The 22777-nt window shown below is 48.8% G+C and overlaps 4 protein-coding genes across 4 annotated transcripts; 2 read left to right on the top strand and 2 right to left on the bottom strand.

Annotated features, from left to right (window-relative positions):
- Window positions 1-147: 147 nt before the first annotated feature.
- CLAFUR5_00789 (60S acidic ribosomal protein P2) lies at window positions 148-546 on the bottom strand (the record flags this gene model as incomplete). The annotated part of the gene is made up of 2 exons (XM_047899937.1): window positions 148-327; window positions 388-546. The coding sequence occupies 2 exons, from the start codon at window positions 544-546 to the stop codon at window positions 148-150; spliced, it is 339 nt and encodes a 112-aa protein (XP_047755587.1).
- Window positions 547-1027: 481 nt separating this feature from the next.
- Window positions 1028-2164, top strand: CLAFUR5_00788 (uncharacterized protein; the record flags this gene model as incomplete). The annotated part of the gene is made up of 2 exons (XM_047899936.1): window positions 1028-1033; window positions 1091-2164. The coding sequence occupies 2 exons, from the start codon at window positions 1028-1030 to the stop codon at window positions 2162-2164; spliced, it is 1080 nt and encodes a 359-aa protein (XP_047755588.1).
- A 653-nt stretch (window positions 2165-2817) lies between these two features.
- Window positions 2818-3565, top strand: CLAFUR5_00787 (40S ribosomal protein S15; the record flags this gene model as incomplete). The annotated part of the gene is made up of 5 exons (XM_047899935.1): window positions 2818-2835; window positions 2890-2908; window positions 3015-3072; window positions 3146-3442; window positions 3496-3565. The coding sequence occupies 5 exons, from the start codon at window positions 2818-2820 to the stop codon at window positions 3563-3565; spliced, it is 462 nt and encodes a 153-aa protein (XP_047755591.1).
- A 1457-nt stretch (window positions 3566-5022) lies between these two features.
- On the bottom strand, window positions 5023-7737 carry CLAFUR5_00786 (putative dipeptidyl-aminopeptidase B; the record flags this gene model as incomplete). The annotated part of the gene is made up of 1 exon (XM_047899934.1): window positions 5023-7737. The coding sequence occupies one exon, from the start codon at window positions 7735-7737 to the stop codon at window positions 5023-5025; it is 2715 nt and encodes a 904-aa protein (XP_047755592.1).
- Window positions 7738-22777: the final 15040 nt, after the last annotated feature.

Raw genomic sequence — 22777 nt, 5'->3', positions numbered from 1 at the left:
CATTGCGCGAAGAGTATCTGCATGTCCTTCATCCAGCATCTGGATCGTCTAACGCAACCGCATTCGGTGCGTGGCATGTAGTCCGTTCGTAGCATCATTCATCCCTACCACCCGAGTTGCGAGCCATCCTTCTTCAGTGCGATACGCTTAGTCGAAGAGACCGAAGCCCATGTCCTCATCAGACTCCTCCTTCTCCTCTTCCTTAGCGGCAGCTGGAGCCTCCTCAGCAGCGGCACCACCAGCGGCGGCACCAGCAGCTGGGGCAGCAGCACCACCAGCGCCACCAGATGGGACGGATGCAAGCTTGGTGGAACCCTCGGAGATCAGCTGGAAAGGAATGTTAGTACAGATCTTGCCAGGCGCATTTCGAGTATGGCGATCGCGTACCTCGTTGATGTCCTTGCCCTCGAGCTCAGAGAGGAGCTGGGTGAGACGCTCATCCTCAGCCTCGATGCCGACAGCGCTGAGAACGCCCTTGATGTCCTCGGCGGATGGAGAGGCGTTGCCGCCGAGCTGGAGGAGGAGGTATGCTGCTAGGTGCTTCATTTTGGTGGTGTCTCGAGATTGTGTTAGCAGTCGTCCTGGATTGTGGTTGTATTGATGGCGCTCACTGTGTGGTTTGTTGTAGGTGAACGCGAGACTCAATCGATTTAAGCCGAAGCAGACTGAGACTTAGGTTCTTATGAGATGTCGCGAAGTCGTGAGGCAAAGTCAGCGATGCGTCGGCGAAGGCAATTTCGACACACCGCGAGCCCGCCAAGATATCTTTTCCAGAGGAAGGTGCGGCGGTACGCTCCAGAGACGGGAGGGGCCGCTAGCACTAACCCCAATGCAGAGCCCATCGACTGCCGTCGTTCACTGAACCACGACACATAAAGCTTTCTGGCTTCTGCATTCCCTTCTGCGTTCTCCCCATTCTTCCTCCTGCGACAGTATTAGAGACAGCCCGTCTGTCGCATCGGATATGCTCCATCGGTAACACTTCATACTCTCCAGATAGCGGCATTCTTGGCTTCTGGAACCTACGATGACGGTATGTGCCTGTGACTCTTCAACACCGCATGCGCACGCCGTACTGACTCACAGACAGTCCTTCACCTCCCTCCTCAACTCGATCGGCGGTAAGAAGCCCGAAGCGCCTGTTACAAAGCCGTCCTTAGGCACTTCCAGCATAGCGAAACCACCGGCCTTGACCAACGGAGCACGACCCGCCACCAGCAATGCTGTAGCCGGAGTGAAGCGCAAGCCCGAGGAGCAGGCGACAGGACCGAACGCGAAGGTCGTCAGGACGGAGGTCAAAGTGCCTGTGCGGTCTGTAACACAAAGCAACGGCCAACCATCTGCACCAAAGCCTGCCCCGAGCACAAACGGAGCGGCAGCTCCTTATCGCGGCACAGCGAGACCCGCTGCCGGAGCATTGAATACTCAGAAGTCCGTACCAAAGCCAGTGCCACGACCTGGGACTGCTACCGGCACCTCTGCACCTCCAGTCGGGAATGGTGCAATCAAGCCGAAGAAAGGCTTCGCCGCGATTCTCGAGAGGGCCAAGGCTGCACAAGAGGCAGCCAAAGCTGCTGGTTCTAGTACTATCAAGCACAAACCTGTCGAGAAGCTCACCAAGCGTGACCGCATGCGACAGGAAGAGGCAGCAAAGCAGCAGAAGGCAGCTCCTGGGAGAGTGGGGAAGTCGGGCGTCGCAGACCGGAGCAGGAGTGGCACACCAGTCGATGCAAAGGGAGGCGTGTCGAAAAAGCCAGAGTCTACGTACAAAGGCACAATGAAGAAGCCGGAGAAGAAGGCAGTCGAGAGGCAGGAGTTCACATACAAGGGCACCATGCGGAAGAACGAACCAGGCGCGCCACAGGCCAAGCCCGCAGCGAAGAAGGGCATGGCTCAGGACAAGTACGGTGGCTATGCCAGCTGGTCAGACCTGGACGAAGCCGAAGACGAAGAAGGAGAAGACTATGAATCAGATGCGTCGTCAGACATGATGGATGCGGGCTTCGATGACATGGAGAAGGAAGACCGCATGGCGTTGGCCGCAGCCAAGAAAGAGGACCAAGAAGCTTTGGCAGAGGAGGAGCGTCACCGGCGTGAGAAGCTTGAACGCAAGAAGAAGCTCGAGGCTCTTAGTAAGACCGCTGCTGCGAAGAAGCGGTATTGATTAAGCTGCATTCTTTGCCCTCATTGCTTGTACAGCATTGACTGGATGCTTTGATGGGAGACACGAAGGCAGCTTTCCACTGTTGCAATACGAGCATTTGCATAGATTAGCGTTCTTTTAGCGAATGGCGTTGGATGGAGTAGCGCAAAGAGCTGATCATGCTCGCGGTGTATATCAAGTATTTGTATAGCTTTGCCTTTGCATCTCTCACTTGCTGCATCCTTATCAGGTACCGTCGGGCAGACGCCTTGCCACCATCCGCACCATACCTCTTAGGACGTCTAAGTGGCGACGAATTCTGTTTCGAAGTTCTCTCACTTGTCAAGCATAAGGAGCTGCTCAACACAGAGCGCTTCATGCGAGACAAATACCATAGCTGTTGCTCAGAGCTGCAGACGATCTGGGCCTTCATGTTAATGTGCATCAGTCTCTCAATGCTCTTTGAAACAACTTCCCTATTCCCGGCAGAGTCGTTGGATGTGAATGTGAATGTGAAAGAGTGCTTAAAGTGGGACCCCTGCATGCCTGAATGCTGCCTAGCGCGCTTGCTTGGCGTTGGCCGCACCTTCCCAAATCTTCCCGCTTCACCTCGTCCGTTCCTTGAATTAGCGACAGTCAAGTCAACACAACGCCATCGCCAACCAACCGCAACAATGGCCGACAACGAATACGTGAGTCTACTACACTCCCCGTCATCTCTTACGTATGCGCTGACATCTTCTTAGAACGCCGAGGAGGCCGCTGGTACGCGCACACCCCAAATCTTCTGAAGAAGCCAAAACCCTGTGGACAGGCCACAAAAGGGCGTATGGACGAAGGAACAATAGCTGATCACAATGGGTCGCAACAGAGCTGAAGAGAAAGAGAGCGTTCCGCAAGTTCTCCTACCGCGGCATTGACCTCGATGAGTGAGTGATCTGGACAACCACACAAAAAACGCGCCACCCAGGCTAGCAGAAATGCTGACATGATGCGCAACAGGCTCCTCGACCTCTCCTCCGAGCAGCTCCGCGATGTCGTCCACGCCCGTGCCCGCAGACGCTTCAACCGCGGTCTCAAGCGCAAGCCCATGGGCCTGATCAAGAAGCTCCGCAAGGCCAAGCAGGAGGCCAAGCCAAACGAGAAGCCAGACCTCGTCAAGACCCACCTCCGTAACATGATCATCGTCCCAGAGATGATCGGCTCCGTCGTCGGTGTCTACTCGGGAAAAGAGTTCAACCAGGTGGAAGTCAAGCCAGAGATGGTTGGTCACTACCTCGGTGAATTCTCAATCTCTTAGTAAGTCGGGACACAATCTGCATGACTATGATGTCTTCTAACAACCACTCCAGCAAGCCAGTCAAGCACGGTCGTCCAGGTATCGGTGCTACCCACTCTTCGCGTTTCATTCCGTTGAAGTAGATCTGGGCTCTGGGGAGTTCGGGATCCTACATGATGGCTACGGCAATGGTCACGTTTCAGATAGTCGACCACGAGATCATGATAGGCGAACAATGAAAAGCAATTCGTCACCTCACAAGTTGTGTCAAGAAATTGTTTTTTGATAACTTTGTTGATTACTTTGATCTATGGTCCAGGCTCGATTGGTGGGAGAGATAAGACGCGATGCGACCGTAAGTACAGGTGCTTTGCATCGATCACTCCCATCTGCTGGAGTGGCGCGAGGCTGCATCAACGCTGGCGGGGAGAGTTAACCTCGTGCGACGATGCATGGTCCGCCGCATGTCCACTTGTGGGCCTTGTCCTTCCTCACTGTATTCTCTCTCTCATGCCACGCCTCAACGGAATGGCCTCAAGCCGATTCTGCCATACCTTGCACCGAAAAAGATTGACGCGGTTGTCGATATGTCGCCTTAGGTGCTCGGTTTCCGTCACGAGGAACTGAGACATTGTTCTTTCGCAGGCCCTCGATTGTGTCCAACACATCTCTGTAGGTGATGCCCTTGACATTGCGGCATATGCACCGCTTGAATCCCCAATGTGATCAGAATTTGTTTGAAGACCGGTGGGAAGAATAGCGTCCTGCGGACGGGACTGCCACCGCACGGTGCCCTGAATCGTCGCTCAAGCAATATTGTGATGCTGAGGGACCGCGTGTGCCAAAGCAAGTCGGATATTGGACCTGTGTGTACTATGCGCAGCCTCACCAGCTCTACTGGCATCATCTCCGGGACACCTGAAGCATCGGCGATTCGCAGGGTGGCCCGATCGAAATCTGTCGAATCGACCGTGTCGCGAAAACGTCTGCATGTGAAGCGCACATGCACAACAAGATCGATGACCGGAAGCTGGCAGAGGATCATGTCGGGCAGCTCTTAGATGCTAAAGACGCGCGAAGCAGCGGGCGGTTCTGCTGGGTTCGTACTGGGTTCGTCCGATCGAGTTGAAGTGTCGCGCCCGAGCCATCGCTGCGCGTCGGGAAGGTTCGCCTGCGAATTGAGTGCAGTCTTCTGAGTAGCGAGGCTCATGGCTCTCTTCATTCTGGTTCGAGATTTGTAGCGTTGGCAGCATTGATGCATGCTCACGGCCGGTCATCGTCATCATCGGTTCGCGATTGGCGATGTCTCCCTCCATTATGTTGGCGGGAGTTCATCTGTACTATATGCACTGGACTGCCGCAGTGAATGGAGGCGTTGGTCGGAGCTGTGGAGGTTGACGCATCTGCAATGCAATGAAAAGGACTCGATTGATGGTGGCGTCTGCGCTTGAACCGCGGGACCCACAACAAATGTTCATGTGATGGAAACACAGCATGTAGGCACGTGATTGTGTTGGAACCCTTCACGGATGTTACTTCGATCTTCTGCCACGTTGAGAAAGCGCAAAGCTGGTGGCCATCGCAAGCAAAGCCGCAGAAGTCAAGGCAATCCCTCGTATGCACGCAGCGGACTCGGGTCCACTACTCTCAACCATTCTCCATTGAAGGCATTGACCAGCCAGTCCCTTAGCTTTCCATACACAATAGAGTTCGCGTTGTGAAAATAAATGCTGTGGTCGCTGTCTGGAAAGACGTGCACATCGTAGTTCCGCACATTGGCCATGTCGAGCCTGTCCAGTAGCGAAAGCGTGTTCTGGAAGTGGACATTGTCGTCACTGACACCGTGCATCACCAGAAATCGCACGTTAGCCGCCAGCCCTGTGATGTTCGTGATGGTGGCGTTCTCGTAGCCTTCTGGGTTGTTCTGTGGCGTATGCATGTAGCGCTCGGTGTAGATCGAGTCGTAGTAGCGCCAGTCTGTGACAGGTGCGACAGCCATGCCATACTTGAAGGTGTTGCCAGCATCGGTCTCGATTGTCTTCAGAGCCATGAAGCCGCCATAGCTCCAGCCCCAGATGGCCATACGCTCCTCATCGACGTACTTCTTTGCCTTCCAGATCTTCGCGGCCTCAATCTGAGAATATGCTTCCCAGTAGCCAATGTTGTCGCGGACAATCGTCCTCTGCTTACGCCCTTTGTAGCCAGTTCCTAAGCCATCGAGGGTGACGACGATGTAACCCAAGTTGCTCGCAACATATGATTGAAAGTCGACAGAGAACTTGCGATCCACATTCTGAAAGCCAGGACCGTTGTACAGTTGAAATAGGACTGGATACTTTTTCTTCTCGTTGAAGTGTGGTGGACGTCGTTCCACGATGTTGAGATCAAATCCGTCCACGTTGATAGTCGAGTAAATCTCAACCGGCAGCTCAGTCCTCTTGGCCAGCTCGCCGAGAGCTTTGTTGTCTTCAATGGTGAACTCCTGAAGTCCTCCTTTATTGGTTGGAGTGGCCTGTACCTTCTGCCATGGAATACCGGGACCTTGATATGACAGCAACATGAATTGGGTTAAGGTAGAGAAGGAAGCGGAGTAGTAGCCGATCTCATCGACGTTAGTGACGTGCTTGACACTGTTCGGTCCATCCTTTAATGTGCAGGTATAGAGGTGCCTCTGGGTACTTCCATGCTTGGTGCCGATGAAGTAGACGACGTTTTGGATGGTGTCAACAGCAGAAGGACCCTGAACCACTTCCCAGTCTCCAGAAGTTAGCATCTTGGGTTCTGGGTTGTCCAGAGGTGTGAAATATGCCAGATGGTCGAAGTTCTCGTGAACAATGGTATCGATATAGCCGTCGTGCAAGCGGCCGTTGCTGGAATCGGCAGGAACGAACGTAGTGGTGTGAGAGATCTCTGCCCAGCCGCCGTCAAGCTTTTGTACGTCTCTCTCGCGTACGGTCTTGCCGGTGCGCTCAACAGCATCCACCAAAATCATTTTGAGGACATCACTTTCTCGATTGGTAGACCTGATGAGGACTTTGCCAGTCTCACCCGCCCAAACAACTTCAGTGATGAGGCGGTCGTTATCTGCAAAGTCGTTGCTAACAGGCACTGTGAATACCTCTGCTCTTCCAACATCGTAAAACATCAGGCTGACGACAGACATTGGGGCGCCAGCTTTCGGGTACTTGATGTGTCGAACATCAGGATAATTCTCTTCTCCTGCCTTCTTCTTCTTTCCGGTAGGACTGCGGAAGAAGTATTGGACAGGAAAGGTCGGGACGCTGCTCTCGTCTGTCCGGAAGAAGGCCACGAATTTGCCATCTCCACTCCACCAAGTAGCAGCTCCCTCTGCGAGCACTTCTTCTTCGTACACCCAGTCAGGAATGCCGTAGAACAAGTCTTTGCCACCATCAGACGTGATCGGATCGGCTGCGGTCCGGTCAAGGTGCCTGATGAACATGTTATTGTTTCGAGTGAAGACTACTGTTTTGCTGTCTGGGCTCCAAGTTGCAAGCTGTACGCGCTCATCAGGCTTCACTGGATCCAGTGGCTGACCAGTCTGTGTGGCAACATCGAAGATCCAGTACAAACCAGTGTTGCTATGTCTCCAATTGCTCTGATAGCTGCTCTGGACGAGCACATGCTTGTGATCAGGACTTGGCCATGCCTCGTCAACAGAGACTGACATGCCGTTGACCACGAAGAAGCCAGTCTTCATCAACGTCGTGCTGTGCTGCCGTTGCACTGAAAGATCCTGGCCTCGGTATCGCACGTCTTCCACCACCAAGTAGTCGCGGCCAATGCTTCCTCGTTCCAGCAGTAAGCCATCCTCTCCATCGGGCCCAGCTACCCAATTCAAAGAGTGTCTTGTCGGAGACCATTCGCCATGCAACACTTGCTCTAATGTGATCTTCTTGCCATTGCCGGTGGTGCTGGTAGCATGCGGGTCGTGCGGGCGAGATGAGTGTGGTATGTGTCTGTCCTGGCCCAGAAACAAGAACAGGGCCGCTACCCAGCCGACCAAACCAACTGCGATCAGGATGTACAAGACGCGTCGAAAGGCGCGGTCTGCTGGCTTGACTGGTCGCTGCCAGGCCATGTGCTCTTCCACATCCATCTCTTCTGTGCCCTCGTGCGGCCCGTCCGAGTACAATGCCTCCTTGGCCCTCGTGGCTGCTGTGTCCGATGCGTGCTCCAGCACGAAGGACGTGGTCGACGCGGAGGAGGCTGAAGGTCGGCCCATTTCTTCGTGTGATGCTCTCGCTTCGCCTGATGTAGTGAGAGGTTGCGACTCGTCCATGTCGCTGCGAGCCATGATGGATGGATGGATGGATGGATGGATGGATCGTCCAACGGGGGACAACGGCTGCCGTCAATGGCGCTGCATCAACAATGAGACGCAGCACACAACAGCGGAACGTTCAGGCAGTGTCCCAATCCGCGCGATGCTTTCTCTACTCTTCACCACTGCACTGCGCCCGCGGACACGCCTCCTGCTGGTGTGGGTATAGTATGAGGGCGATGCAGGTCTGCCGATGATCAGCAGTGCAGGTCACACGAAAACAACATGAACTTAAAGCCCGAGTCTAGCCTCCGTAACGGTCAGGCCGGGTCGTCTCCTAACCAAACAAAGAATGCACAAAGTTCCCATTGATGTCCTCTTCCGATTCTGCAGTCCCAGTGAGCAGTATCGCGGGACAGACCAAGAAGACTGGAACACTGAGTAGACTGGAACACTGAGTAGACTGGAACACTGAGTAGACTGGAACACTGAGTAGACTAGAACACTGAGTAGACTGGAACACTGAATGCTTGGAGGATTGGAAGCCTCATGGCAGTAATTAACTCCCACTTGGTTTTTTCCGACTTCCGCAACATCTCGCCTTGCGGACTTGCGTTTCTCGCGTAGATTTCACCTTGCAAAACTATATAAGCACGACGAAAAAGACACCTTCTCCGAGCGGCGGGACACACTGAGGACCATTCGAGAGCTCCCACCAAGACGAACACCTCACGAAAGCAGAAGCGACCCGCTCACGCTGGCGACGGCGCAATTGCTGTACAAAAAGCCTGGAGAGTTGAGATCCGACTCCCCTGACGGTGGACCCTGAACTTGCGGAGACGCGGAGGAGATCGGCCTATTTAGGCAATCGTCACCTCGCCTCATGGCAAATCAAGAGAGCACTAACCAGGGAACAAACTAAGGAACTAACCAAGCATGGACAAACCTGTACAACGAAGCTGAAAACACGCTAGGTAATGAGGAACACCCAAGCCGGGCATACAAGAACACAATAGCCCAGCTACTAGGCGCGCTAAAGGCGCTATCCCACCAGATCCCAAAGACAATCCAGCAAGCTTCGCTGAAAGCAGCCCAAAAGCCCACTACATGGGCAACAGTCGCTGTAGGTGCGAATCCGCAACCGACAAAGGCGAGCACGGCAGTACGACTATACATCACCGACCCGATAGAGCAACAGGAGATCGCAGCTCTCATAAGTAAGGAGATCGTAGACAGGATTGGCCAGAAGGAGGTCGTAGGGGCAAAGGTAGAATCGACCGGCGCCCTAAGACTCTTTACTGCCCAAGAATCCGATAAACGCAAGCTCGAGACCTATAAGGAATAGACGACGAAGGTTACGAAATCGGCAAAGGTCTCTTACTAACAATATATACTAATAGCCTACGGAGTACCTAGAACATTTAAGGTCGAAGACCTCCCTTAGCTCTAGACACAAAACCAAGCCACATCCCTAGGACTACGACTCACGAAGGCGATATAGCTCTATAGAACCGTAGAACCTACAAAGACGTACTTATCCCTAATAGTCTAGGTAGAGACGGCGGAATAGGCGAACTAATTCCTAGATAAGGGATTGTTCTAGAACTACGAGCAACTAGACATAGAGATCTATTAGAGTAGCTATAGAGTACTCTAATGCTTCTACTACTAATAATATAGACACATCGCCCCTAAGTATAGAGAAAAAAGCCTAAAGTACCTCCGATACGCCGGCCCTTACTTAGGGAAAGACTACCTAAGGGAGGAGACTCGATACGCGTACTATAGCTAAAAGTACCCGGTATACTCAAACTAATACCTAGTAAGAATCGCGGTATAAGAACGAGCGAGATAGGTCAGGGTTACTACGCCGGCTAGATACCTATAGTAATAACAACCTTAGAAGGGAGTAGGGCTCTATAGAGGGCTCGAGGTAAGTAAGCGTAAGAGAACGGACGACCTAGTACCGACATACCCGCCGCCTAGGAGACCGAGAGACCTTAGCCGAGCGGTAAACGAGTAAGGTTAAATACGAATCGTCGGGTCGTTCTAATCTTAGCTATAGCTAAGTAGATTAGGAACCTAAGATATATAAGCCTAGGAAGAAAAGATAAGTATAGAGATAGGCCTTACTAATAATAACGAATGATATAATATAGTAATATAATAATTAACGTGCTTTACTACCGAGCGGGCTATACTACCGAGCGGGCTACTTTTACTAAGAACTATACTACTTCTACTTTAATTACGACGGTATCTTAACACGACGACATCCTATAGAATCGTTACTAGGAGGACAATTCCTCTTTAGATTCTTCGCTATCTAGCGAGTCTACTTAATAGGTACGTACGTTATACCCCGACTCGCTATATCGCTTATAGCGTCGTAGCCTTAGTACTAGCCGAACACTATCTAGCGACTCTCTACTCACTTCCTGCCTCCTAGTATCCTCTAGAGGTGTTAATTGCGACGCCTTATCGAAGGTTAGAGACCCTCTAGACTAAATATACTTGCGCTTTCGTGCTTTCCGCTATATAAGGGCCTTATTAGACTTACGTAGCTCACTAATCTCGCTTTATATAAGAGCTATCTAATACGCTATCTCTCTACTCCCTCTCTATTGCCCTATTAAACGACCTGCCTCTTTCGACTACGCCTTTCTGAACCTATAACGACGCTCTAAGACGTAATGACACCTATTATAAACCCTGTCTCGTCGAAGTTATAGGTGTCCTAGTTAAGGATGCTATACTTCTCCTTTATATTACGTATAAGTAAGAACTACTTCTCGATAACGTCTAGATATTCTATTAGGGCTCGCTAACGATCGTATCTACGTATTATACGAACCTTTAGCTCACGATACCGCCTAATAAATTTGTCTGTCTAATTAAGACTAGCGGGCTTAAGACCCTTCTCTTATAGTAATGAATCGGCTATTACTCGTATACTAGCCTTTAATAGCGGGAAACCTCTAAGATCTAGCTCGAGTATATACTTAAGTATTACCCTCTCTTCTAGCTCTATAAGCTTCTTCGAATTAGGCTCGTAGTCACCCCGAGGAGGTCGTCTATTCAATCGATACCCTAGTATAGTTCGAGACGCGTTATATACCTTTATAGTAAGTCGATTCGTGATTGTCGCGTCGCGTTTCGTAGCCTAGACAGCTAAGGTTAGTTTAGCCTCGTTTAAAGACAATATACGCTATAATAGTAGTTATATAGCTATATCTATAGAAGTGGTACAGTTCTTAGCAAAAGTGGCCCGCTCGGTAGTAAAGTACGTTATATAGTATAACGTAAATAAGAGTAAGGAGAAGGTATAACGCTACTTCCTATAGGAGCTCGACCTACTTTAGCACTACGTTATTGTAATATAAGAACTATAGATCAACCCGTATATAGAGTCTCTAGCTACGTATAACGATAAGAGATACTATATAGTTATTATAAGCGAACGGGGAGTAACGCTAAGGATATATATCTACGTTAGTAAGACGATAGACCTCGATATATAGGAGACTATACTATAACTATAGTAAGGAAGACGAGGCGACTTAGTATTAATCTAGATCGCTATATCCTAAGGACCTATCTAGATCTATAGCGTCTATAACCTACTATTACGGTTCACCTCGTAAGGCTATACTTAGTGTTACGTAACCTAGTACGCTAGCGCGCCCGGACCCTAGACCCTAACCTCGACGTTTACTTCATCGCGGCTTCGCGACTTTCTTATCTTCTCTTCTTCGTAGAACTTATTCGATTCTAAGGTATTAATACGTTTACGCCCTATCTTACGCCTTATCCGTATTATTAAGTTCTATTATACGCCTAGATATAGCTCCCTTATCTAAGGTATATCGATCTCTACGCCAAAACACGACACATTCGAAAGCTCTTATTAAGGCTATTCTAACGATATATAAAGCAGGCCACTGCCCCTAGGACTAAGGGAGTTCTACCTTATTTAATCTAGACAGCTTGAAGCTCTCTTCACCCTGTTTCTTCAGCTCTAAACGCCGCGGAGGTGCCTAGCTACATTAGGCAACTCCTAGGTAATAGTAGCCTAGGCTACGGCACTAACGGCGCCTACGGCCCTATAGGCGAAGCCCCCCTAAGACAACTAGTAGTAACTTATAGAGGACGTAAAAAGTATAGAAACTAACGATTAGCTCCCTTACCGGTCTCTATAGGTAATGATTACTTAGCTACGTACGGCGCTTATACTATCGTATTACCGAGGGTAATAAGAAATAAGGACGACGTCTTAGGCGATTAATAAGGCTACCCGGAGTTAACACTCCTATAGCTAGGTATCGGTCGCGGCTTCGATACTAGGCCCCCGGCTAACGCACGATATAGTTATAATCCGTATTGTAGTAAAGGAAGACTAGGCCGAAGTTACGAAGCTATCGAATAAGGAGCTCGCCTAACGAATTAACTGACTAGGGGTGGTCGTAGTGAACTAATAGTCTAACGGTACTCTATAGATCTATACTAGCTCTACTACTACTAGGAGGTACCTAGAGGTATAGCTATAGTAGGCATCTAAGGTTACGGTATTAGCGAAGGTCTTAACGAAACAATTCACGATTCTAGTCTACGACATGCCTAAGGAGTTTGACCTAACTAACTAGGGTCACCTACGCGCTCTCTAAGAGGACAACCCGGTCACTCTTAACTCTCTAATCCAGAAGGCGACTTGGCTCTATAGGAAATGGCTAGAAGGCAAGAAGGCCTCGGCGCTAATAGTATAGCTACAAGACGCGAAAGCGGCGGATCTAGCGATAGAACAAGGCCTGGTCTAGTAATATAGCCTTAAGATAGTAGAAAAGCACTCCTTATCCTTTCGTGTCCTCTAATGCTTTAAATGCTAACAGTATAGACACCAAACCTACACGTACACAAACAAGCAGGCCTGCTCGAACTATATAGGAGACTATATGTCTAGGGACTGTACATCGACTACGAGACGGTGCGCGAACTGTCCGGGGCACCACCTATCGTATAGTACGGAATGCCTATAGCGGAAACTAGCGAAAAACAAGGCAATCACAAACAGAACCGTCGCCCTAAGATTCTACGGCGACCGTGAGGCTAGCCTATACCGGAACTAACTAGCGGCGGTCGGGTATAGGCGCTCTAGGGCCGAGAACGATATAAAGGATACGTAACCTAGGGCGTACGGGAGGCTACGTGCTCTACTAGCTACGGCGAGGGAATCTAACTAGGCCCGGCTCCCCTTTAGTATATAGCCGATAGGCGTAGACTAGGACGTATAGGGCAGTAGGATATAGGACGATATAGAGGAAATAATTGTCGATGCCGATAACTAGCCTCGACACGCTTAGTATTATCTAGTATAACGTTAACTATAGCAAGGATATAGTCTAGAACCATTTCCTACACGAGGCGGACCCGCGCGTCTACTACGTCCTTATAATCTAGGAGCTATAGATTAACCTATACTATAAGAGACTAACGACCTATAAGTTACTAGGCTATACGATATACCTACGAGGCGACGGTAGACCCCGTACGTAATTCTATATTAGTAAGGACATACTAGAATCCGACTAGGAGGTAGTGTACTACGTAGATAAAGAAGGCGGGGGAGATATTACCTCCCTCTACGTAGGTAGTACCTAGATATACAACCTATATATATAACCGCTAGCCTCGAGGTCTAGCCGCGACCTAGGGGTCTATAGACACCTAGATAGTACGCTTAAGAGACAAGGGTGCTACATCGTAGTAGGAGACTTTAATATATACTACCCTTCCTAGGAAAGCCTTATATAGCCGTACCCTATAGCCGACGAAGTACTCGACTTGATAGCGAGCAACGTAATTGCCCTTAATACCCCGAAGGACCTAGGCACCTAAAAGAGAGGGGGACTCTAAGGTACGGTGAACCTCTCCTAGATCTTAGATAGCTACTACTATACGGTAACCTACTATAGGATCGAACATAAACTCGAGGCGTCGTTAGACTATATACTAGTTAGGACCTCTATTACGATATAGATATAACGTATACTAGCGAGAACCCCTAAGCTAAACTAGGGAAAGGCCTACTAGGCTAACATCTAGGCGTACCTCGATAACTCTAAGAGGCTAGTCTAGATCGCGTAGTAGTAATACAACAGTAAAGACGAGATAGACGAAGTAGTCTAGGGGTTACTAGACGAAATAAGAAAAGCGACCTTACTTTACGTTCCGCTTACCTAACTAACGATATAGTCTAAACTATACTAGACGCCGGAGTGTACTACGGTAGTAAGAGAAGCAAGGAGAGCCCGCCGGGTATAGACGAGTAGCTATAGCGAGGAGGCCTAGAACGTATATAGGGAGGCATATTAATAGAAGAAAGCTATAATACGAAGGGAGAAAGCAGTCGGCTAGAGGGCTATAGTAGAAGAAATCGCCGGCAAGCTAGAGAGGATGTAGAAGCTAGCGAAATGGGCCCGACAGGACCCTATATAGGGCCCCTCCTTCTCTATCCTAGCGCTACAATCGCCTAGTGGCCCGGTTAGCGACCCCGAGGCTAAGGCGCGTCTACTAGCTAGCAAGTTCTTCCCGCCCCTAGTCGAGGCTAATCTAAGCGACATAAATAGCTCTACTCCCCTAGCCCCTAGTATCGCGGTCTAATAGGAGGTGTCCGAGGGAGAAGTTGCCGCTATACTAAGGAAGTTACCGGCGAAGAAAGCCCCGGGGCCGGATAGGATCCTAAACGAGCTACTAAAGAAGTGTAGAGATTAACTAGCCCTAGTAGTTATAGCAATCTTTAACGCCTGCCTATAGACCGGATACTACCCGATAGCTTTTAAACAATCGACGATAGTGGTCCTACGTAAGCCGTAGAAGGAAGACTATACGTAGGTGAAGTCGTACCGCCTAATTACGCTCCTTAACACTCTTAGGAAGGCGCTTAAGAAGCTAGTTATAACGAGACTCTCCGAGGCGGTAGAGGAACACTCCCTACTCCCGGACACCTAGATAGGTACGCGCCTATAGCGATCGACGCTATCCGCGATAGAACTTATTACCTCTTAGGTAAAGGCTATCTAGTATAAGAATAGGGATAAGGTGGCTTCCTTACTTAGCCTAGACATATCGGGAGCCTTCGACTACGTATTATACCCGCGGCTACTCTATATCCTAAGGTCGAAAGGACTCCCTAAGTGGCTTATTAACTTCGTACGGTCCTACCTCTAAAACCGTAGTACGTCGATCCTAGTCGGCTAGTATAGAAGCCTATTTTAAGTAGTCTATACTAGAATCCCGTAAGGCTTAACGCTAGTACCTATTCTATTCCTCTTCTTTATAGCGACGCTACTCCTAGCCCTAGAATCCTAGAACACCGCTACGAGCGGCTTCGTAGACGACATAAACATCCTAGCGTAGTCTTCCTCGACTAAGGAGAACTATAGGCTACTAGAAGAGAAGTACAAGATCTACGAGGACTAGGCTAGGAGGCACGGGGCTCGGTTTGCCCTAGAAAAGTACAATCTAATACACTTTACGCGCCGGCTACGGTTCTATAATATATAAGCTTCTATCTAGATAAAGGGGTACACGACTAACCCGGCAAATTAGCTTAGGATCCTCGGACTATAGGTAGACCCGGCGCTACGGTAGAGGAAGTACGTATAGGCAATATTACGGAAAGCTAAACAGAATATAGCATTATACTAGAGGCTTACTACGTCTATATAGGGGGCGGACTTCCGGTAGTTACGACTTCTATATACGGCTATTATACGGCTAGTCCCTACCTATAGTAGCTAAGTGTAGTCCTTAGGCGAGAGGGCCTACCTATCGAAGGGACTCGTCGCGCCGCTAGCGAAGATCTAAATCTAATGCCTAAGGAAGGTTACCGGGGTATATAATTCGATACTAACGAGGATGCTTAAGTACGAGACCGCTATACCGCCGATCGACCTATATATCTAGGGACTACGGACCTCCTACTTAGGCAAGTCGGTATAGTACCTAGTATAGAAGGTTATCGCTAGTATAGTCGTAAGGGCCCGCAAATTAGTACTAGCGTATAAGGGCATTCGACCCGAAAACGAGCCGAACTACCGGGTAAGGGACGAATAGCTAGTAATACGATAGGAAGGTAAGAAGTCGTTTATAGAGCAACTATAGAAAGAGAGGTGGAACAACTAGGTTGTAGGGTATAGTAGACGCCCTTAGCTAGCGGGACAACCTAAGGAATAGTTAGCTATAAAATCCGCGGTTAAGTACCCCCTAAAGCTTATCTACTACCGCCTTACGAGGGTATAGAGTAGTATAGCAACCTAACTACGAAGCAAATACATCGGCCTCTAGGGGTACCTATTATAGAGGAAGGTTCTAGGATATACGAATACTAGCTGCCCCTACGGCTATCGCTCCTAGAACGTACGGTACGTACTCCTCGTCTATCCGAGGTAGTCGCTAGGAAGGGGGGAGTAGATAGTAAAGGCGAGGAACCGGACGATTAGGGCACTTCTTAATAACGCTAAGGACCTACGGCGTATTACGAACTAGATACTAGAGAAGGGCTAGCTAGAACAGTACCGCCTAGTAGGAGCAGTATAGGAAGAGAGGACACGACGTAGCGCGACGAGACCGGCTAGGAGCGGGGGCTAACGGGGTAGTGATATAGACTACGTACGTTTAGAGGGAAAGCTAATCTAGATAAGGAGTAGTCGGGGGCGGGAGGGTTTTCACCTATTCGGGTTTCCCTTTATATATAACAATAGATATATACCTATATAGGCCGGATAGGGTCCTAGAACAGAGGAATGACAAATCTGTCTATCTATCTATTATTAAGTTCTACCGCCCTTAGATCGCCGAGCCGTATAATTATAGACTACGTATTACTACTACGACCGCGTACGACCGAGACTCGAATAGCCGTAGGTACTAATACGACTATCGGACTAGACGAATCATCCTTTATCCTAAGACTTAACCTAAACCCTCTTACGAAGGCGTTCCTCCGAGAAGCCCGATAAAAGCGGAACGGCGTACTTAGCGTAGCGTAGTAAGAGGTAGAAGACGAGTCGTAGTAGGATCCGGATTTCGACGATACCGTAGGTATAGAACGACTACGTAATATAGCGTAAGAGACATAGAACGAGACTTAGGGTCGTAGAGACACTAAGTAGGCTCGTTAGTAAGAGGAAGAACGTCGGCGCTAGAAGTACTAAGAGCTACTACGTAATAAGTATAACCGACGTTAGTCTAAGAAGGAAACTAGACTCCGTATAGGTAGAGAGGATAAGACCTTATAATAGGGTATACGTACGCGGAAGGAGGAATATCTTAGCTACCGCTATACGATACTAATTAACTTTACCTAGAAGGGCGAAGAGGTAGAATATAGGCTACGGTACAACCCTACCGAGTTCTAGATCGCTATAGCCGAGGAGCTTTCTCGCTCGGTTACTAAGAACCTAGAAGCCTAGCTAGATGTCCTAGACGAATACCGTCTCGCCTACCTCGGTCTTAAGGAGGTACGGGAGGTATTAACTACTTAGAAGAGTCGGCTATAGGCTAAGGCTAATCGGTATAAAGATAAGTTAGTATCGCTCTAAGTAATACTCGACGAGCTTAGGGATAATAAGGACTTAGTAGCTAAGATCGCTTACCTAAAGAAGTTAGGTAAGAAGGCGGCTACTAAGATTAAGAACTTACGTAGTCGTAATATAGATCTAGCTAGCGAACTCGAAGCGACCTAGACTAAGTTAGCTACTAAGTAGAGCTTAGGTAAGCGTACTACCGCATTTATTACGGATCTATAAGCCTAGCTAAAGGAGCGCGATAACTATATCGCTTAGCTAAAGCCTAAGGAACCAACACCTCTACTACCTCCTACGAGGTAGAAGTCCGCCCTCGAGAAGCTACTCGACGGCGAGGACCCTAGTATTAAGATAGGGATAATAAAGACTAAGAAGGCTGCCTCTACCGTAGCTAGCGACAATAACAACACTACGGTAGTCTTAGTTAACGCCGCTATCTAGCGTAGTAACGGCGGTACCCGTAACCCGACTAACTCGAGGAAGATTCCTATATTCTTAGCTAATATACCTAATTATAAGAATGAACTAGGATTTGTAGAGTAGAAGGAGAAAGTAGAGGACTATATGACTATAGAAGAGTTATATAGCCGATTATCTATAGTATACTTAGTAGTGTTTAATAACTTCGTTATCGGTAATACTAACGCCCGCCTACGGCTATATAAGAAGAAGGTGACCGGTTAGCGTAAGTTAATAACAGTGCTAAACGACTCTTACGGCGAGCACTATAAGCTTAAGAAGTATAAGAAGGCGTATAATGACTACACCTAAGGTAATCGTACATTTAACGCATTTTATACTAAGTTCCTAGAGTACGGGTACTACCTAGAGAAGACCGATAAGGAACTTATCGACGATATCTAGGACAAGCTAAACGATAAGTTAAAGTAGGCACTAGTATATCGCGACGACTTTAATGACCTCCTAGCCCTTTAGCGATACCTTCGCGATATCGAACTAAAATTAGACGATATTAAGGGTTCCGGCGGAGGCGGTAGCGGCCGTAATAGTAGTAGCCGTCGCGGTAGTAACGAAGGCAAGCCTAAGTATATCTACTATAACGAGAAGATTCGTAAGGAATATAATCTTAAAGCCGCTAAGTACGATAGTAATACCTTCCGTAATCTTACTAAGGAAGAAGTAGCTAAGCCTAAGGAGGATATATTCTACTACGTATATAAGGCTATAGACTATAAGGGTGCCTAGTCGCCTAAGTGTCCCTTTAAGAAGTATAAGAAGACTAGTAGCGACGCTAATAACGCTACGAAGAACGTATCGATCTAGGTCGGCGACGTACTAGTAGAGCTTAAGGCTACCGAGTCGGGGGAAGCCTAGGCTCTAGTCGTGTACGTACCGACTAGTAGCCTATACTCGCGCCTAGTACTAATCCTCCGAAGACGGTACTACTAGAACCTCCTAAGGTTACGCCCTTATTACATTACCGTTATAGAGGAAAGAGGAACCCTATATAGTAGGAAATAGTAATTAGTAACATCCCTATAATCTTTAGTCCGGAGGTTATACTATATACTATAAAGACGATAGACCTTCCGCTAAGAAGCTCGTACATTATAGTAGTAGGCGTAGCGGGTAGTAAGTTAGTACGTATTCTAATAAATCCCGGTACCGAGTCGCTATTTTATAATACGAAGTTTACGAAGAAACATCTATTACGAACACGACTACCTTAGGCTTAGAAGATAGGCCTAGGAGCTAACCCTAAAGTATCTAGTTAAGCTACGGAATGTATTAAGACTAAGGTCGACCTAAACGGTTATGTCGAGGAAGTCAGTTGCTTCGTTACTAACCTCGACTACGACTTCGTATTTAGTATACCCTAGTTCTAGAAGTACTACCCTATACTAGACTAGAGAGCTAATATATTTATATTTACTAAAAAGTACTATACGGATTATTACAATCCTTGCCCTACGACTATCGGCGGTACAAAGGTTCGTATATAGTACGCTATTCCTTATTTATAGACTCTAGAACCTAACATCTAGGTGTCTAGCATAACGGGTAGCGAAGCCTACAAAGAAAACCTAGACGAAGGTTACCTTATTTAGGAAATAGGGACTCTTAACCCTAATAAGCTAGAGCCTACAAGTAAGGAACTTATTTACGACATTAGTATACGGCTGAGTACTATATTAGCTAAAGACAAGGCTATCTATATAAATAAGAAGTAAGGGACTATACGAGAAGTCGAATCCTTACTACCCTAATAGCTAAAGGACCTAAAGTACGGATTTGACCCGTCTATCGCTAAAGGCCTACCTCCCTATCGCCCCGAATCAGATTTAGCGATTGAATTCGTTAAAGGCGCTAAGCTGCCTTTTAAGCGTCCTTATTCTATGTCGAAACTAGAGCTCGATATGACTAAAGCCTACGTCAATAAGGAAGAAGCCGCTAGTAAAATCCGACGCTCTACGTCCTATATCGCTAGTCCTATCATCATTATTAAGAAGCTAGGTAGAGGACTCCGTGTCTACGTAGACTATAGAGCTGCTAACGCTATTACCGTTAAGAATAGGTACCCGATACCTTAAGTCCGTAAGACCCTAGCTCGTATAAGCGGCGTATAGTAGTTTACTACCTTAGGCATTATTATAGCATTTAACGAGCTACGTATCCGTAAAGGCGACGAATAGAAGACAGCCTTTACTACCCGATATAGCACCTACGAATAGCTTATAGTACCATTTGGTCTCTATAACGTACTAAGCGCGTTCTAGGTATATATTAACAAAGTATTATATAGATAGATAGATAGATAGATATTTCATTAAGCTGTTGTAGTGCCCTTTGGCCTATGCAGCTATGCTATCTTGTTTTTGTATATATAGAGGGGAAACCGTGTTGGTGAAAACCCCTCCTCCTTCCCGCCTGTCTTTTCCTCCTCGTTGTCGTCTTAAATTTCCCTTGTTAGGGGTACGCTAGTGTCATGGGCCTGCCCTGATGACTACCCTATCTGCAACCCCCCTCGCTTCCGCCTCTTGTCTATCCACTCCTCCGTCTCGCTCGCGAGGCTAAACTGCTGGAGGTATCCCTGCTGTAGTATCCACCGAGAGATTCGGCGAATGTTGCCTTTGTCCCTAATAATTGACTTGTAGTCTCTCCTTCCCGCTTGGTGCCTCCAATTTCCCCTGCCTCTCGCCCACTGCGGGCATCGTAGTAGCATATGTTCTGGGTTTTGCGATGGGTAGCCACACTGGCAGGCTGGGCTATAGATGTCTAGTGCGCGTCTTCTGAACAGGTAGGCCCTTAATCCAATGTGTTCGGACCTGATTTGGATCGCTATGCTTGCTTCGGCCCTTGTCAGGTCCCTATATAGCTGGTAATTGTGTCTCTGGAAGGCTCGGAGCGCTATCGGGCCTGTTGTCTTAGGGGGCTTCCTTTTCCAGTCCTGCTCCCATAGGCAGCTCGCTATCTGTTCCGCTAGGTTTTGGGTCTTAGCCTTGCTCCCGCCGGCCTGGCGAGTCCTACGCTCCTCCTCCTTTCGTGCTAGCCATTCGGTGCTTGTCTGTACGGCCGTAAAGGTCGTAAGGTCATCCTCTTTTTGGCTTGTCCTATATCCTGCCCCTCTCCGGTAGCGGCTTTCTATCTTATTCTTTGCCTCCTGGATCGTGGTTTGTGCTAGGTAACCTGTCGTCTTTGCCGCGTATTGAATTCTCATTCCCCGGATGTACTGGCCGATTGGTGGTATTCCTGTCTCCATTTCTACCGTGCTTGTTGACGTTGTCTTGTATGCGCCTAGTACCCTACGTAGGTTGCCTGCCTGTGTCCTGTTTAGGGGTTGCTCTATCCGTTTCGGGATCGGCTTGCCTGCGCCTCCTGTTCCCCAAATCTGTGCCCCGTACAACATAGCTGGTCTGACGATCGCCTTATACATTACTCTTGCCTTGTCGAATGTTGCTCCCCATGTAGATGCCGTAAGCCTCTTTATCGAGGCTTCATTGACTTGCGCTCGACTCTGGGCTTTCTTAATCTGTACATTCCAGCTTAGCTTCGGGTCGAGCCAGATCCCTAGTACTCGTAGCTCCGCTGATGGCTTGGTCTCGTAGCCTTGGATTCTTACCGCCGCCTTCATATTATGGTGTGTTCTCGCTTTACTGAAGTGTATAAGTTGGTACTTTTCAGGGGCGAACCGGGCACCATGCTTCTTTGCCCACTCCTCGCATTTCTTGTGCCTATCTTCAAGGAGGCGACAGTTCTCTTCTGTCGAGTCTGACCAGGCTAGGATGTTTGTATCGTCTACGAACCCCGATGCTGAGCAAGGAAGGAATCGTATTTAGCAAGCTAGCTACGAGATAAGGTGACAAGTCTTAACCGCGCTTTCCCACTCATCTAGCACCACCGTGTAGCCTCGTTTCGAGAGGTTAGCCCGGAGCAAAAGCTTCCCTCTACGCCCTCCCTCCCTGTTTGCTCCTTAAGCCAATATCCACCTCCATAGGCCTGAGCCCTTTAGTGCTCTCTATTGACCGACATGCGCATCCGTCCTCTCGGGCTGTACAGACAGTGTCAGCCGTCGCTGCCAGTGTACACCACGCCCCAGGTTTTGACGCCCTTCGCGTTACCGCAGCCTATCTCTAGAAAGCGGCCGTCCATGCCTCGCAGGTCTGCTCGGGGCACACACCACGCCGGGCAGCGTACTCCTTGCGTTTCCACCTACTAACCAATATGAAGTTCCTTATCACCCTGCCCTCGATCCTCCCCGATCACAGAACTAATCCACTTGCATTGTACGTCTTTTCCCCGTCCTAACAGCCGTCTTTTCCTTGCTCAGGCTATCGTCTTTTCCTCGTCGCAATCTACCATGTCAGACTAGGTGCGTTGTGTAGCGGGACAGGCAGTGCCTCAGGCAAAACCCTCGTTCCCATACCGGGTGTTCAACAGGCCCTTACAGGCTTCGTCGCGTGTCCACCTACCCACCGCATTGCCCGCTGGCAAACACCAGATTGTTTCGTAGTCCGCTCGACGCCGTTGCATGGTCCGCTCAGTTGTTGTTCTGTAGTCCGCTCGTCCAATGTTCGTCGCTTAGCCCGCTCGGTTTGCGGTCTCCGGAGGTGAAAATTCTGCACTCATACCAGAGGTGTCCTGTCGAGCGTATAGGCCACGGTTCCGCGCCCTTCTTACACGTAGAAAGAAGAGGGACTCGCTCCCGACACGAGTACACGCTCGTCGGATGGTTTTCATACCCGTTTTGCTGGTAGTCCTCTGTTCGCCGCGGCTTCGCCTACGCTACGCGCCCGTCGCGCCCACGACGCTCCAGCGTGAGAATACTTGGCTCTCTCGTAGCTAGACGAGAGGTTCGTAGCCGACACCACGTACAGGTGATTCTCGTCGTCGACCCAAAGTATTATATAGACACCTAGACGACTTCGTGTCTATATAGATAGATAGATAGATATTTCATTAAGCTGTTATAGTGCCCTTTGGCCTATATAGCTATGCTATCTTGTTTTTATATATATAGAGGGGAAACC

The sequence above is a fragment of the Fulvia fulva genome, chromosome 1, assembly GCF_020509005.1.
Source record: "Fulvia fulva chromosome 1, complete sequence".
Lineage (NCBI taxonomy): Eukaryota > Fungi > Ascomycota > Dothideomycetes > Mycosphaerellales > Mycosphaerellaceae > Fulvia > Fulvia fulva.
Note: the sequence above shows the minus strand (reverse complement) of the source record. Positions and strands in the feature narration are given on the sequence as shown.